At 37.7% G+C, this 18,455-nt stretch overlaps 1 protein-coding gene across 4 annotated transcripts in view; it reads right to left on the bottom strand.

The window, feature by feature from the left end:
- Window positions 1-594: 594 nt before the first annotated feature.
- Window positions 595-18,455, bottom strand: part of LOC136857330 (mitochondrial ornithine transporter 1) — a 161,132-nt gene continuing 143,271 nt past the window's right edge. For all 4 annotated transcript variants that reach the window (XM_067135926.2, XM_067135923.2, XM_067135922.2 and 1 more), the window contains one exon: window positions 595-5,954. In XM_067135926.2, the coding sequence (XP_066992027.2) occupies window positions 5,836-5,954 (119 nt within the window). In that variant the 3' untranslated portion in view covers window positions 595-5,835. The remainder of the gene's footprint in view (window positions 5,955-18,455) is intronic.

Here is an 18,455-nt window from a genome sequence, read left to right as displayed (position 1 = left end):
GGAAACTCCCAACATTTTAAGGTAGGTTATTGAACTACAATTTTGTTATATAATTTCTTTTGACTGAAAGACCTTTTATTTTTTGCAAGACAGCCTTGTGGAAGAATAGTATATTTTGTGAACAAGACTGAAGAAATTAAAAGTCAGATATTATTCAGCTACATGATGCTCAGTAATCAACTGAACTTAGCAGTCTATGACAGAAGATGGGATAAGAACTTTAAATTTCTGCTGGACCAATAAGAAGTATTTCACCCTAGTGATGGGCAATGCTCTCGCTCGAGATTGATGTCCTTCATAATTATGTTATACTGCGTCAAAACAGACCTCTGTAGAAATGAATGCCAAATTGCTTGTTGACACGTATTTACAAAATGGAGAAGGCCCGTGGTTGGCTATTCGCATACTCGGCATAAACAATATTCAGCTTCGATTACCTGTAGGCCTACGACACTCTGCTCGCCGCACAATGCGGGGACACCGCTCTTGAGATCTCTCAAAATTTCTTGCATGAAATAATGTCTGCGCTTGTCTTGAGAAATCCCAAGACCTCGTCTCAGACCGCCCATCACTATTTCAACCACAACATCTACGATATTTCAAAATTATTTTTTATTTACAAAATGTAACAGTACAAAAATATAGATATCACAAAACAAGGAACATATTTTTTTTAAAAAACAATCTCTTTTGGAAACATTCTGGTTGTTCTTGAATGATTAAGTTTCCACTAAACAGATTATGGATATCATGTACCATTTCCCCACCTATTTTGGAGCGAGATGCAACTATTGAGGCACTGAAAATTGGTGTAAACTTAAAGATCTTAACAGATTAGCAACAGTCAACAACAATATTTTATGGTAGTGAGAAACACACCATGCAAGCTTCTGTATAAACCTTCCACTTTCTTGGTTCTAATTGTGCATCTTCTTCCATCATTTTCAATCACCTAAAAATATGCCCCCTTTTTTCTTGTTCTCTTTGTGGGTCAGCTTATTATTTCTGACAAATCTGAATGATAATCAACTAAATTTATGACCACCAATTAGTGCTTAGAGGTGGTACGTGGACCATTATGAAAAAAAGATCATAATACACAGCTGATCTTTTGACACAAACTGCTGTGCAAGATCAGTGGAGAACAGTGCATTCTGGCTCAGTCAAGATTTCCATGAACACTTCAAAGAGCTATCACAGGTGCACTGAAATTCTCAAGACATCAATGCAAAGTGACGGAATGAAGAAGTAAGTAAAGGTCTGAAGCTAGCAGAATAACATGAGGAAGACTGGCACCAGACCACAGAGGAAACAATAACAGTAGAAAAAGGTCTGGTGGGCAAGATTACAAAAGGTAATGGACAGTTCTATGTACAAAAGGTAAACAGAATTGGAAATACTAATGGGATATGAACTGAACATATCTTGGTCATGAAATGGCAGAGGATAAATAAATTATTTTCACATTACTTTCAATGATTTACTGCCATCTATCACACAGTTCCCTAAATGAAATGAAATGTCGTATGGCTTTTAGTGCCGGGATATCCCAGGACGGGTTCGGCTCGCCAGGTGCAGGTCTTTCTATTTGACACCCGTAGGTGACCTGCGCGTCGTGATGAGGATGAAATGATGATGAAGACTACACATACACCCAGCCCCCTTGCCATTGGAATTAACCAATTAATGTTAAAATCCCCGACCCGGCCGGGAATCGAACCCGGGACCCTCTGAACAGAAGGCCAGTACGCTGACCGTTCAGCCAACAAGTCGGACACAGTTCCCTAAGATATCCATGAACACATTGTTCATAAGTTAAAAATAGCAATGTAGACAACAGGCACCAATGAATTTACTCAAGTCACTGGTGATAGCTCAAGAAGTAAGATGCATGAATGATTATGAATTATGATTATGAATTTTAAAATCTGTTTCTCCAGCAATCAATTTCATACAAATTTGCATACAATCTGCTGCCTTAGTATTATTTCTGGGAATAATGTGATTTCAATAAACACTGATCTGTAAAGTAAACTGCAGTATTATAGTGAACTAATGAGTAACCAATAATAATATTCTTAAAAATTAAAAATAAACGTATTCAGTTCCCATGGGTGTAGAACATGAACTAGGATAAGAATGATACTGTGTGCAACTGAAGAACACAGAGGAATTCCTGAGAGAAAATTATGGGAAGAAGGTCCCGCTCATAAAGTGTCTTTCCTCCCAAATTTCCATATAAAATAATAAGGATAACAGATGTTAAAGTGTAATCGTCGCATCCTTTATTTTCAATACAAAAATCGGACTTTAAACCTTTAATTACATAATCGTCGCACGTCCAAATTTTGTTCACTCATCTGGTTAAAAGGTAAATGGAACTGCAACGTAAGTTGGACATGAATGCGCAATTTAAATACGTGTATGGTTTATGGGCAATTTGGCAACACAGTCACGTTTGCGACATGTTGCACAACGTATAAATAAATAATACCGGTATATGTACGACGCATGGCTTACCGGTAGACTATCGGCAGTTTGACAGCGTGGTCGCGAGACAGTGTACTATTTATTCACCACCTACATATTATGCTTACCGGTAGGCTATCGGCAGTTTGACAACGTGGTCGCGAGACAGTGTACTATTTATTCACCACCTACATATTATGAGTTCCCATTTGAAATACATAAGGCTGTAAGTTATCGCTTATCGGCAACGTCGCCAGGAAATACCGGCTAGGTAGGTTGAATGGACCTCGAACCAGCCCTCAGATACAGGTAAAATTCCCTGACCCGGCCGTGAATTGAACCCGAGGCCTCCGTGTAAGAGGCAAGCACGCTACCCCTACACCATGGGGCCAGCTCCTGTGTTATTGCGCACGAAGTGAAATCCAAGACGATAACGCAGATTTCCACGGAATTATTCAGCCGAATTATATACGATGTCTCAGTTGTCATCGCTAGACTCTTATCTTACTACTACGTCATAAGTGTCCGGGCATGGGATGAAAACTTTTATCCAAGCAGTCAAGATAATTATTATCCAATGCTATTAAAGTTTTATTTTATAAACTCGTCAGTAATGTAATGTAAAATCATCAATAACTGGGAAGAAATATTAACCTAATTACCGTATGTTTAAAAGAAATTGAAAAAAATGAATGTTTGTTACTGACGTCTCGGAATACAGTCAACTATACAGTAGATCTACACCGCGCTAGCTAGAGCTCCGGTTTGCGAGCTTTGCGCAAGCGCAGTAGTGTGTCGCAACCAACGAGCTAAACTGATAAATTGTTGCATGCTTCCTTGCTGCCTAACAGTATTGGCTGCTCTGGAATGGACAGATCACAGATGCATTTATTTATTTCAGATTTACGTGATTACTGTAGACATGTTTGCGTGAGAATTTAAGTTTTTAATTTGTGTTTTGGGTGTTTGCAGAAATAATTTGTTTTAATAGTGAACAATTACGGAAAGTCATTTATATCGCAAAACATTAACGTGTGAAGCATTTATAAGCGATTATGGGTAAATATAGAAACTATTCTGCGGGCTTCAAGCTAAGCGTAATTGCCTTCGCTGAACAGCACGGGAACAGAGCGGCAGAAAGAAAATTTTCTGTGAGTGAAAACTTGGTGCGTGACTGGCGGAAAGTAAAAAAACAAGCTAAAAAGCACAAACCCTTCTAGACGCGCGTTTAGAGGTCCTAAAACAGGGAAGTTTCCTATAATTGACGAAGAAGTGTTTAGGTACGTCAGTGAAATACGTAACAATGGCTGCAGTGTATCATATGAAATGTTACAAATTAAGGGACAGGAGGTAGCGCGCAAACACAACATACCGGTAACTCAGTTTAAGGCGACTCGTGGGTGGATTAAGGGATTCATGCGACGACACAATCTGTCAGTGCGAAGGAGATCAACACTAAGCCAAAAGTTGCCTGCTGATTACACGGACAAGATTGTAAATTTTCACCGATTTGTCATACGTTTGCGCAAGGAAACTTCGTACTTGCTTTCTCAAATCGGTAATGCCGATCGGACTCCAATCTTTTTTGATATGCCTCGCAACAGCACTATTGCGCTAAAAGGATCACGGAGTGTATTAATGAAAACCAGCAGTAGTGAGAAGTTGCGATGCACGGCAATGCTAGCCATTACAGCTGACGGGAGAAAGTTGCCGCCTTACATCATTTTCAAGAGGAAAACGATGCCTAAGAATATACAGTTTCCCTGTGGAATTCATGTACGAGTGCAACCAAAGGGTTGGATGGACGTAGAACTCATGCTGGACTGGGTTAAAACTGTGTGGAATAGAAGACCTGGTGCACTACTAAAACAACCAGCTCTGCTTGTTTTAGATAGTTTCCGAGGTCACCTCGTGAATGAAGTGAAGCAAATTCTCACTACAAATAAGACACGACAGATAGTCATTCCTGGTGGCCTAACATCTGCTTTGCAGCCACTAGACGTATGTGTTAATAAACCCTTTAAAGACCACTTACGTTGATTTTACAACGAGTGGATGATGAGCGGCGATCAGCAATTGACGCCCGCCGGAAATATCAGGCGTCCACCCTTGGACTTGTTATGCTCGTGGGTGAAGAAGAGTTGGGATCTTATACCACCTGAACTAGTCTCCAAGAGCTTCAAAAGGACTGGGATTTCGAATGCACTAGACGGTTCCGAAGATGACGGAGTGTGGCAGGGAGATGAAGAATCTGATACTGGTATTAACAGAGGCGAGGACGGCGCATCAGATAGCGAAACCTGCGATAGCGACACCGAAGATTTGGAATAAATTGCATACCGGTAAGTCCGCATTTCACAACAAAGCGATAATTTTTTGCAAGTGTAATATTTTAACTTTAATACTCAAATTAATGACAAATTAACTTAATACGTTCATTTTTATTTTCAGGTTGGAAAAACGTTCGCCGAATTGTTGCGAAAAATTATGAATTTTGTTTTAGACTATTTTAATTATTTTGATTATAAATGCGAGTATTACGTGCATCTTAAATTTGTATCAAATACAATTTAGTTATAAATACATTTTTTGAGTAATACAAATACTGGTATTAAATATTCATCGTATAATGGTCGCACCCTACAATTTTTTTCGAAAATTTTGGTATAAAAAGTGCGACGATTATGCCGTGAAATACGGTATGTTAACTGAAGTGAGTGATAGCAATTATTCTCAAGAAAAAGGCTAATTGAGTGTCTGTAGATCTTGATGTATATATATGATACAGTGGATACTACACAACTTCGACAACACAAATGTCACAAAATATCTTTCAGAAGACAAGGACCTCAAAGAAGGATTTTGAATGTGTTGCTCAAGTTGTAATGTCAAGGCCATTTAACTACCTGTAACCAAGACAAATAAATGCAAATGAAAAATCCAAGTAAGGGCTGAGTGATAGGAAAAGTGTATTTTTTGGAAGTTGAAGTGATGGTGGGTTTTATAGAAATGCTGAATTTTGAGCTATGGCTAGTTATATATGTATTTTACATAGCATGAAGCTAAGCAAGAATTGATTCAAACGCCACTGTATGTACGAGATGCAAGGCATTTAAATACCACCTTGAAAGACTTTACCAGTTTAAAATAATCCTCCTGAAAGTACCCTAAACCTTTCATCTGCACCTCAGTTCAGTTCTCAGAATGATTTGCCACATGTTGATGGATGGTTGCTAGAAAGTCTTGGCAAGGACAAATGAAACCTAAGTCTGAATCTTCCCTGGCCCTGAGTGCTATATGATCTCATATCCCTGAGCATGTAAGGATAGGAGTTTCTTCCTAAATATACAATTTATCTTCCATACTTTAACTCAAGAGTGAGTGCAACATCTTTTTGCTGGTCTCGTACACGAGAAACAGAGCAGCAGTAGCAGGAATAGTCCGCACTAGAGTAGGCTGGAGTCCATTGTAGAGAGCAGTAATACCTGCAAATATAAATATATATTCCAAACATTATATGACTTGTGTCATAATATGCAAAAACTTTGATATACAGCAGGTACAAATAATCGCAAACTGTTCCATGTAACAACTTAAATCTTATCAGAACTGGAGCACCAAAGACAATGGTATAACACTCTTGCTACACAATTCCACACAGGATGACGAGGTATGTTATAAAAAATAATAAAACCTATTAAAATATTAACTGAATGCTGAAATATCTTCAAATGCAAAGTCTTAGTGTGGCACGATATAGTGGTATCTTTCCTAAGTAACTAGCCATTTGTCATGCATTTCTGAACAATAAGCTTCCATAGGTAATACACCAGATTTCTAAAATTTTCAACAAAAAAGTGACATAAAAATATCTTTTAAAACAGATAATAATAATGCAACAATTCTACACAACACAAATTCAATTAATAATATAATAAAAAATTATACACATCAGGTGTTTATATGCTTAAATGTAGTAGCTGTCCGTCCATCTATATTGGCCAAACAGATAGGAACATTGACACGAGTTGCTTAGAATATGTAAATTCATATAAATATAACAAATTTTCAGCCATGGGAAAACACAGGATGGACTCAAACCATAAATTCACAAATATTGACCAAGATCTGAAAATCTTAAAAGTGGTTAATAAGGGCTCGCTGCTCAATATCCCTGAAAATTATTTCATCCACCTGGATCAATACTTTAATAACAATCTCAACCTAAATGAGATATCAGGAAAACTAATCCCTTTATGTGATCTATTAATTCCTATTTTCAATAAAAATAAATTAATCTAAACCCCCTTTTTTATTTTCCTCCAAATTCCCTCTAGCAATCACCCACCATTCCACATCCCTCAGCCCCACCTTAGGCTACACTATACCTCTCTTCTCCTCCTCCCACCTACAACTCAGCTCTATTCTATTTCCTTGCTTTTGCTCTTTCAACTTTTTCAAGGTTCCATACTGAAAATAAATGAACATCTCAACACTTTCCCATCAACATTATTCTGTTCACATCTGTTTCAGCTGAACTGAATTCAGGAAGATTTTTCAAGTACTAGTATTTTAAGTGTTTTACCTGGTCTTTTGGGAGGGGCATTATTCAAATTTTGTCTTGCCTTTGACTGATGATGGTCTCTAGCAAGACCGAAACTAGTTTCAAATATACGTGACATTTTTTAGGTTACAATAAATAAGTATTGAATAAGTGGAAACATTTTAGCCCTTGTTTTGCATTAATTAGTTGTCACTCAGCAGCTGTTAGTTTGTGAATGTGTGTGGCAACTGTCAAGATACCTGAAAATTACAAGCAGATATTATCAACATTTGCTTCTGTTTCAAACTGGGGAAAACATTTATGGAGATGTGCCAAAAATAATAGACAGTTTATGGTCATCAGTGCAAGAGTCATACACATTGTTATGTGTAGTTATAGCGTTTTAAGGACAGTTGACAGTCAACAGACTGTTTAGGATAGCCCTCAACGTTGTGCGACAACACTTGTGTTACATAAGTTCCTGAAGTCTATTGATAGTTTGTACGAGCTTGATAGGATCATGTCATTAAATTCAGGGGAAAAATTAGAAATATGTCAGAAACTTCCAAATTTCGTTCCACAACTCCTGACTGGGGACCAAAGAGACCTATGAGTTTCCATCTGCCAGGAGCCTATAGAGTAAGCTAATGAACATGAGAACTTCATAAAATTTCACATGTTATGGACATTAAACTGCAATCATCACAGGGGTCGGAAAAAAAAAAAAAAAAAAAAAAAATCTGAGACTAAAGAAAGTGTGACAGGTCAAGTCAAACACGAAAGTGTTGTTGATAGTCCCTTTTGTATCAAAAGTGTTACCTGCACGTCATACAGTAAACTGATGTTTGAGAGCAAATTTCCAGAGAAAAAGACCAGGAGAAAACTTCTGGAGCCTCCACCATGACAATGCACCAGCTCATGCATTGCTAATGATTTGTGAATTTTTCACCAGCACAAAGACTACTTTGCTTCCACATCCACCTTAATGACCTAACACAACCTCAGTAGAGTTTTTCTAGGCTGCAGGCGAGTCCCTGAAAGAGTTATGTTTTAAAAGTTTGGTAATGTTTTAAAGAGGCCACATAAAAAATAAGTCTGTTAGAAGGGGGAGGGTTAAAAGAATGAGATTATTAATGTGTAGGGAATGGGGTATGTGCTATGGCCTGCTCCAAACCGAAAATCCTTTTTACCTCATTCTCTTTAAACTGCCTGATATAAACTTCTTAATGACTCTCTTCAACGAACTACTGAAGAAGTTATATAAGCAGATTCTTGATTATCCAAGCTAATTGAGGGTAGAAAAACCATGGACAATCCACAACTAAGGTGAAATAGATACTAAAAGCATTCAACTGTGTCCTCATGGAACAGGTGTGACAACCACTTCAGTTGCAAGGAGGACCACAATATTATATCAACGTGGTGAGAGACATGTACATTAATTCAAGCACAGGAAGTGAAGGGTAGCACAGGAGTCAATAGTGGTTTTGATGTTGGGGTTGAAGTTTTCCAAGGCTCAACAATAAGCACACTGTTCTTTAACCTTACCATGAAACATCTCACATGAGACAACAAAAAGACATCCAGAGTCCTTCACTTTGGAATATCCTATATGCAGAACACATTTTGCTGGTGTCTGAGAAACTCAAAGACTTACAAGAGAAGCTGGACAAATGGTAAGAAGTACTGGAAACTAACGGACTGAAAATAAGTCAAGAAATTAATGGAATATATGTATTGCAAGTTCGACTCTGATGAACCTGAACCTCACAACCAACCACATATCCAAGGTACACAACTTATAACACCTTAGGTCAAACAATCATGCAATAGCAACAATAAAGAAAACAAACATTCTTTTTACATGTCCGAACCATCTCAGTCTTGCTTTCTGTATCTTCAGTACTAATGGTTCTATATTTAACTCATCTCTGATTTTAATATTTTGAATTCTATCTCTTCTTGTACTTCGTTTTCTCCCTTTACCCAAATCACTACATTCCAATGTCCAGTCTCCTTTGTAGTTTGTTTTCCCGCTTTACCCAAATCACTACATCATCTGCAAATAACAAAGCATTCACTTCATCACAACTGATGGACAAATGGAGACAGCTGACAGGTGTGCTGTGTGACTGACACTTGCATATCTGGATCAAAGTAAAAATCTATAAACAGTTACATGAATGCTGACCTCTGATAAAACATCAGGAAAACAAATTACATCCCATCATCATCATCATCATCATCATCATCATCAATGTCCCACTCCGGATACCAGGGTGTGGTAAACAAGCCGCCGCCGCCGCCTCCTCCTCTCCTTTCTGTCCTTCCACTTTTGCTGCTCCATTACTTCCGCCACATCCAATCCAGCTTCTCTAATGTCCTTCCAAAACTGATCCATCCATCTTCTTCTCGGTCTTCCAACTGGTCTCTCTCCCTTAACTTCTATTTCCAATTCCCTTCTTGCTACCCGTTCCTTTTCCATTCTTTTTACGTGTCTGAACCATCTCAGTCTTGCTTCCTGTATCTTCTGTACTAATGGTTCTATATTTAGCTCTTCTCTAATTTTAATATTTTGAATTCTATCTCTTCTTGTCTTTTTAACCGATGTTCTTAAAAATTTCATTTCTACTGCTTGGATCTTACTATCTTGTCTCTTATCAGTTACCAGCATTTGCAGTCAGTATGTTACAATTGGTATGAAATACTGTTTATATAATATTAATTTCATACTCTTGGGTATTTTGTCATCCCATAAAAGCTCTGCGACTTGATAAAATGTTGTACCTTTACTTAGTCTGTTATTAATTTTAGGGTTGATTTCATTTCCATTAATAGTGCTACCCAGATATGTAAACCATTCTCTGTCTATGTTCACTTGGCTTCTCTTCTTCTCTTTTCCACAGTGCATGACTACAGTTTTCTTTTTACTAATTACCATACCAAACTCCTTCAGATTTTCATTCCAAACGTCCAGTCTCCTTTGTACATCCTTTTCTCCCTTTACCCACATCACTACATCATCTGCAAATACCAAAGCATTCACTTCATCACTACTGATCATTTTTACACGTTTTATGATTTCATCCATCACTATAATAAACAATAATGGCAACAGTGCACTTCCTTGCTTGAGACTTCTTTTTGTATAAAATGTTTCAGAGTCACCACTCCCCACTTGAAACTGCTTTTACTCTCATGATACAACATTTTTATCTTGTTAACCCCTTTAGTGGGTATGACGTCTTTAGACGTTTTCGCGCTGGGCTTCTACAGTGGGTATGACGGCATTAGTCGATCGTAAAATTTATCGCGTAAGTATCTTGACGGTGAAGGCATACGGCGTGTCCATGGAATCTATCGCATTAGTTGATATGTTTTCCACAAGATCACGCTGTGTATTGTTTTTTAGAGCTGTGACGGCTTCGTGAAATGCATTTGTTTTTGCGCCTTGCAGGAAGTTCCCGCGCAGCCATTTATGTCGCGAAGCATGGCTTCCAAACGTAAAGTAGATCGGCAATCTCTCCGAAGGTGTATTGCGTGTTGGTCCCAAGGGAAGAGGAAGGAAACATCATACTGGTGTCCTGACTATGAAAAGGCTTTGTGTGTAACATGTTGTTTTTGCCTATATCACACAGATAACAATCCACAAAACCTACAATCATCCTGATTCAGAACAATGTAAATAATGTTAGTAACACATTTGGATTCATAACAATGTAAATAATGTGCATAATGTTAGTATCACATTATTGAAAAATAATAATTACTAACGTATTAGATCAAACTAATTGGGTACACATTTATGAAGGAAATATTTAAATAACACAAAGTGGGGAAAAAGTACCCACGGCAGGTTACGCATGTGGAGAATTTAGTACCCAGTTAAGGGGTTAATTAATGATTTTGGTACATTTCTTTTCAGTAGATGATTTCCTTGTTCCTTTCCAGACGTTTCTCCATTATTGTTTGCACTGTAAATATCAAGTCTATTGTTGATCTACTCGGTCTAAAGCTATATTGTTCTTCCTCTAACTGTATTTCTATTATATCCCTCAGTCTTTTGTCTATGACCTTCTCCATTATTTGTAGTCCATGTGAGAACAGGGTTATACCTCTATAATTTTCACATTTCTTCCTATTTCCTTATTTGAACAATGGTACAATGCTTCCTTGTTGCCAATCTTCAGGTATTCGTTCATCCTTCCATATGGCATTGAGGGCTCCATATAGCCACTCTAGTACAATGCTTTCTGCTGCCTTAATCATATTAGCATTGAATTCATCTTTTCCACTTGCTCTACCTGTGGTCATTCCTTTCACTGCCCTTTCAAGTTTCAACCATGTTATCGGGTTCTCTTCTTTTTCTCCATCTATCACTTCCATTTTCTTATCTCCTTCTTCCTCTGAGCAGTCATCCTTATTATAAAGTTTTGCAAAATACTTTGCTATCACCTTCTGAAAATGAAATGGTGTATGGCTTTTAGTGCCGGGAGTGTCCGAGGACAAGTTTGGCTCGCCAGATGCAGGTCTTTTATGTGACTCCCGTAGGCGACCTGCGCGTCGTGATGAGGATGAAATTATAATGAAGACTACACATACAGCCAGCCCCTATGCCAGCAAAATTAACCAATTAAGGTTAAAATTCCGTACCCTGCCGGGAATCGAATCCAGGACCCCTGCGACCAAAGGCCAGCACGCTAACCATTAAACCCCATGGAGCCGGACACCTTCTGAAGACCCTTTTCGTCATGTACTATGAATCCATCTTCTCTCTCTAATGCCTTGATTTTTTCTTGATTTTTTCTTTTTCATTTTATTACTCTGTATAATAGTTTCTGATTTCCTGGACTATCTTGCTCAATTTTTTTTGTAAACTCTCCCCAACATTTCCCCTTTTCTTCCTTGATACTCCTCTTTAATTGTAGTTTCAATCTTTTGTATTCCATATGTAACATTTCTTATTCTCATCCCTCTGATACATTTTTTAAAATTTCCCTTATCCATTTCTTCCTTGACCTTATTCCTTTCTTTTTTTCTTTTTTAGTTTTTTCTGTCCACCACAGTGTCTCCTTTCCCTTAACCTTTGCTTTTGTTTTCCAGCATACCTCAATTGCTGCTTCCACAAATGTCTGTCTTAAATTGTCCCACTCTTCTTCTCCACTATGTATTTCTATGTTAGGCAACTTACTTTTTATCCAATCTTGGAATGCCATTCTTTTATCCTCCTCCTCCTCTAATTCCCAAATCTTGATCTTTGGTTTTTTCTTCAGTACAATTTTAGGGATTTTTACTTGTTTTAATTCCACAATTAATAATCTATGATCACCTTCCATACTTTCACTGAGGATTAACTTCATATTCATGACGTATCGTCCCCCTTTTCGGTCTTTTATTACAAAATCGATGAGTATTCCATACTGTGCATCCCAACTATATCGGCTGATCTTATGGCTATTCCTCTATTCTATTTTATCAGGTTATTTCTGATACAGAAGTGCAGCAGTTTCTCTCCATCTTCATTTCTATCACCATACCCATGTGGGCCCAAAACATTCTCATATCCCATTCTATCAGTTTGGACATGAGCATTCAGATCTCCCATTATCATGATCTCATCTCCAACAATATGTGTTTCCAGTTCATTGAGGAACTCTTCTTTTTCTTCCACACTATATCCTGTCTGTGGAGCATACACTTGTACTATCTTCTGTAGTTCCTTTTTACATGTATGTGCATTATTTATAATTCTTTTCTTTACATACTCAACTTCAGTTATTGGTTCAACATCCCACAGGAATAATATATATATATATATATATATATATATATTAAAAAAAAGCAAAGGTGGAGTGGTGGAATAAACCGCCGCACCAAAAAGAAAAAAAAAGAGCAAAATCGGAAGTCGGACCCCTACTAGACAAGCCAGCGAAGAACCAATTGTGCTGGTATAGGTGTCATCCTCCTGTTGTTATTTCTTGATGGATGTAATATTTTTGCATCTCTCCCTTGGCAGAAGCCAGAGCAAAATGTAACTTCCACCAAAGTCTCAGTCTCATTTATGACAGTAGGAAAGCTGGTGAGGTATGGGCGGCACAGGGTAAAGTTATTCAGACCACCACTACTGCATCTGAGTATTATGAAAGGTGTTCCTCCTATGGCCTGTTGTGCTGCAACAGCACTTTCTGTTTCGGCAAGGAAAGCAATGTCAAACCACCTCACTCTTCATCTTGCCTAGTATGCCTCATTTTGGCACCACCATCGGTTTTGTGTGGTTTCCATATAATCACATACCTCTGGTGGTGGAATTTGAGGACCCAACCTCCAGGCTAGATGCCAGATGTCGCTCTGTCAGGATTAACAGAGTAAGCTATCTCCACGGTCACATAAACTTCGATAGTGCTGAGGTGGTTGAGATCAAAAACATCCATCGATCAAGGTTCATGACAGAGGCAACAGTAATTCACTGCAATCCATTCAACATGAACAGAGATGATGGGTATCAAATGAGCAATATCTGGTGCCCCATTCTAACACCTGGGGAACAGAACCACTCAAGACAGAACACAATTAAATTAAAATCTCATAATTTCTCAAGGAACCAACAAGCATTGTTACAGGACCAAGGAATAGTCGACGACTGGCAACCATTGGCAATCAATCCTGTCTGAAGGCACAAATACAAAGCCGTGAAACTAGTTACAAGCTAAAACTTGCCACGAAGGTAAGTTGTTATTTTCATTAAACCATGGCGTACCAAAAGTATTAGTGAACATATTTTCATATTTTTTTATGACGTCACCCCGCCCCCCCCCAAAAAATAATCTGAATAATCTCATAATGATACTAACTATAGCCTGTGGCTCTGTTCACGAATTGTTTATAAATAATTACACCAAAATAAAGCTAAGCTTTGGAATGAGCTGAAGCTGTACATCTTGTCTTCAGATATGGCCAGTTCTGCTGAATGAACATACCTCCACCGGTCCACATGTTAGGAGATTCATTTACTAAGTGTTTTCAGAGGGAATACAGCAAAAACTATTCATTTCAAATATTTGTCTTAAAAAGCCTTGTCATCGTCATTCATTCACTTCCCTCTGGTGCTGGTTATTTTCATGAAGTTCTTAGGTTTTCTTAAGTCATGTGAACATTTTACTCTTCTAGAAACTGTAGTAAAGATGGACCACCATAAAAATGTTCATCAATCAATCAATCAATCAATCAATCCTGATCTGCATTTAGGGCAGTCGCCCAGGTGGCATATTCCCTATCTGTTGTTTTCCTAGCCTTTTCTTAAATGATTTCAATGACATTGGAAATTTTTTGAATAGCTCCCTTGGTAAGTTATTCCAATCCCTAACTCCCCTCCCTATAAATGAATATTTGCCCCAATTTGTCCTCTTGAATTCCAACATTACCTTCATATTGTGATCTTTCTTACTTTTAAGGACGCCACTCACACTTATTCATCTACCAACGTCATTCCACGCCATTCCTCCGCTGACAGCTCGGAACATACCTAAGACGAAACGCTGGTTAATAGAGCAAACGCCTGAAAAGCCTTACATCTGATATGTTTTGACATGCTCTATTGGTAAAAAAATATCTAAATCCCTCCATAGGAATTTAGAATTTTCCATTCAGAATTGCTAGGCAAGCAATAATTCCATTGTGGAGATTTATCTCCCGTATGCAGTTATCAGACTGTGCCTCTTATATAGGCTTCTGATAAGCTTACCTGCATACACCCAGCATCAGTGGGTAGGGTCTGACACATCCCACTCTGACGAGTCTAGTGTCAGACCTAAGACGAAACGCTGGTTAATAGAGCAAACGCCTGAAAAGCCTTACATCTGATATGTTTTGACATGCTCTATTGGTGAAAATTCCCTCCATGGGAATTTAAAATTTTCCATACATACCACTTAGTCGAGCAGCTCGTCTTCTTTCTCCCAGTTCTTCCCAACCCAAACTTTACAACATTTTTGTACTCTTTTGTTGGAAATCACCCAGAACAAATCGAGCTGCTTTTCTTTGGATTTTTTCCAGTTCTTGAATCAAGTAATCCTGGTGAGGGTCCCATATACTGGAACCATACTCTAGTTGGGTTCTTAGCAGAGTCTTATATGCCCTCTCCTTTACATCCTTACTACAACCCCTAAACACCCTCGTAACCAAGTGCAGAGATTTGTATCCTTTATTTACAATCCCATTTATGTGATTACCCCAATGAAGATCTTTCCTTACATTTACACCCAGATACTTACAATGATCCCCAAAAGGAACTTTCACCCCATCAACACAGTAAATAAAACTGAGAGGACTTTTCCTATTTGCGAAACTCACAACCTGACTTTTAACCCTGTTTATCATCATACCATTGCCTACTGTCCATGTCACAACATTATCGAGGTCATTTTGCAGTTGCTCACAATCTTGTAACTTATTTATTACTCTATACAGAATAACATCATCTGCAAAAAGCCTTACCTCTGATTCCACTCCTTTACTCATATCATTTATATATATAAGAAAACATACTGTAAAGGGCCAATAATACTGCCTTGAGGAATTCCCCTCTTAATTATTACAGGGTCAGATATAACTTTCCCTATCTAATTCTCTGAGATCTAGTTATTTTCTAGAAATATAGCAACCCATTCAGTCACTCTTTTGTCTAGTCCAATTGCACTCATTTTTGCCAGTAGTCTCCCACGATCCACCCTATCAAATGCTTTAGACAAGTCAATCGCAATACAGTCCATTTGACCTCCTGAATCCAAGATATCTGCTATATCTTGTTAGAATCCTACAAGTTGAGCTTCAGTGGAATAACCTTCCTAAACCCAAACTGCCTTCTATTGAACCAGTTATTAATTTCACAAACATGTCTAATCTATATATTAAAAGAATTTATGAAAACTAAAGTCAGTCATTCCAGCCATTCTATCCGGTCGATTTCCTTCATTTTTAAAAAATGAAAGGTATTCATGCACAGTTTTATTATCAAGTACTGTAAATCACTTAACTCCTGCCTTCCTCAAATTATTTGATTTTTTTTCAATTTTCTGTCTCTTTGAAGCAATCATATCTTTGGTGCTAATTGAGGTACGGAGTTCATTTTGGCCTAAGAACACTCTGTGGATTAAGTTCTTTCATTTCAGCTCGTAACTATTTAAATGGGTTGATTCTGAGGAAAGTTATGAGTGCACATTCAATTTGACATCTCATTTCTTCAACATTTTTTCTCATTGAAGCAATCATATCTTTCATTCTAATTAAGGTACACAGTTCGTTTTGGTCTAAAACACTCAGTGGATCAAGCGCTTTCTTTTGAGGTAAATTGGTAGATTCTGAGAAAAGTTATGAGAACATTTGTCTCCATGACAAAGATGAAGAACTTTTTAACAGTTTGGCGCGTAGTGTTGTTCCAAGGAACGTTTAATTCAATTTCTTTGTGTGATGTATTTTCAAGTGTTTTGTTGATATAATATTCTATTACCTCAGCAGATCATGTGCTTTATTTCATTAACTCGAATCTTTGCAAATACATCCGTGAGGATAGTAACGAACAACACCATACTTTGTACATTGCGGGTGGAGCCAGCGAGAAACTGCTAGTATAGGCCTAATCAGAAAGAATGCCTTCCCAAAACTTACATGCAACGCATGTCAAACTTACTGGCCTGTAATTTTTCAGCTTTATGTCTATCACCCTTTCCTTTATACACAGGGGCTACTATAGCAACTCTCCATTCATTTGGTATAGCTCCTTCAACCAAACAATAATCAAATAAGTATTTCAGATATGGTACTATATACCAACCCATTGTCTTTAGTATATCCCCAGAAATCTTATCAATTCCAGCCACTTTTCTAGTTTTCAATTTTTGTATCTTATTGTAAATATCATTGTTATCATATGTAAATTTTCATACTTCTTTAGCATTAGTCACCACCTCTATCTGGACATTATCCTTGTAACCAACAATCTGTACATACTGCTGACTGAATACTGCTGCCTTTTGAAGATCCTCACATACACACTCTCTTTGTTCATTAATTATTCCTGGAATGTCCTCCCTGGAACTTGCTTCTGCCTTAAAGTACCCTTCCATTTTTCACTAAAATGTGTATGACTGCCAATTATGCTTGCCATAATGTTATCCTTAACTTCTTTGCTAGATTAAATTTCCTAGTAATTTCCTTCAATTTATCCTTACTTCCACAGCCATTTCTAACTCTATTTCTTTCCAATCTGCACCTTCTTCTTAGTCTCTTTAGGTATTTCTCTATTATAATAAGGTGGGTCTTTAGCATTCCTTACCACCTTTAAAGGAACAAACCTGCTTTCACATTCCTCAACAATTTCTTTAAACCCATCCCAGAGTCTGTTTACATTCTTATTTACCGTTTTCCACCGATCATAATTACTTTTTAAAAACTGCCTCATGCCTGTTTTATCAGCCATATGGTACTGCCTAATAGTCCTACTTTTAAAACCTTCCTTTCTATCACATTTATTTTTTAACTACGACAAAAACAGCTTCGAGATCACTAATATCATCAATTTCTTCGGTTTCCCTATAGAGCTCATCTGGTTTTATCAGTACCACGTCCAGGATATTTTTCACTCTAGTTGGTTCCGTCACTTTCTGAATCAGGTGTCCTTCCCGTATTAGCTTATTTGCCATTTGTTGGTCATGCTTCCTGTTGTTCGCATTTCCTTCCCAATTGACATTTGGTAAATTCAGATCTCCCACTACAATCACATTCCTTTCCACGCCGTTTCCCACATAGCTGAATATCTTATCAAATAATTCTGAATCCTTGTCAGCACTACCCTTTCCCGGTCTGTACACTCCAAAGACATCAAGTTGCCTATCATGAGCTATCAATTGGAGTGACATACACTAGCATCAGAAAGTTTAGACTCGCCTACGAAAATTAATAATTTTCTTCAATAATTGTTTTCTGTGTGATGATTAGTGGTACTTTTGTTCTGTTACTTATGTATGGATGCTTTCAGCACTTTCATAAAGCTATTTCAGTGCATACTGCAAGATTTTACTTTATCTTTTCAAAGAAGTTGACAGATTTACAGTCCCCAGCTCTTACTGCCTGCTTCTACCTGGATAACTTCCAGCCCTTTCCCAGGTAATAAACATGCCTCTCTCACGTGATTACTTGTCCTTCTTGTTTCCTCGCTGTCTTAGAAGTTGACAGTTGGCCTACAGAAGTTATCCTGCGCAGTTGTATGTTAATCTCTGTACCAGATTGTTTATTTTCTACATTGTTGTTATCTGGACATAACTACGGAAACAACACACATCTAACAATCGAATATGGGAAAGAAGGCTAATATAACCCAAATCGAACCAAAAAATTGCAGAAAAATTTAAAATTTCAGAGTGCAGCATTCACAGAGCAGTGAAACACA

The sequence above is a fragment of the Anabrus simplex genome, chromosome 1, assembly GCF_040414725.1.
Source record: "Anabrus simplex isolate iqAnaSimp1 chromosome 1, ASM4041472v1, whole genome shotgun sequence".
NCBI lineage: Eukaryota > Metazoa > Arthropoda > Insecta > Orthoptera > Tettigoniidae > Anabrus > Anabrus simplex.
Note: the sequence above shows the minus strand (reverse complement) of the source record. Positions and strands in the feature narration are given on the sequence as shown.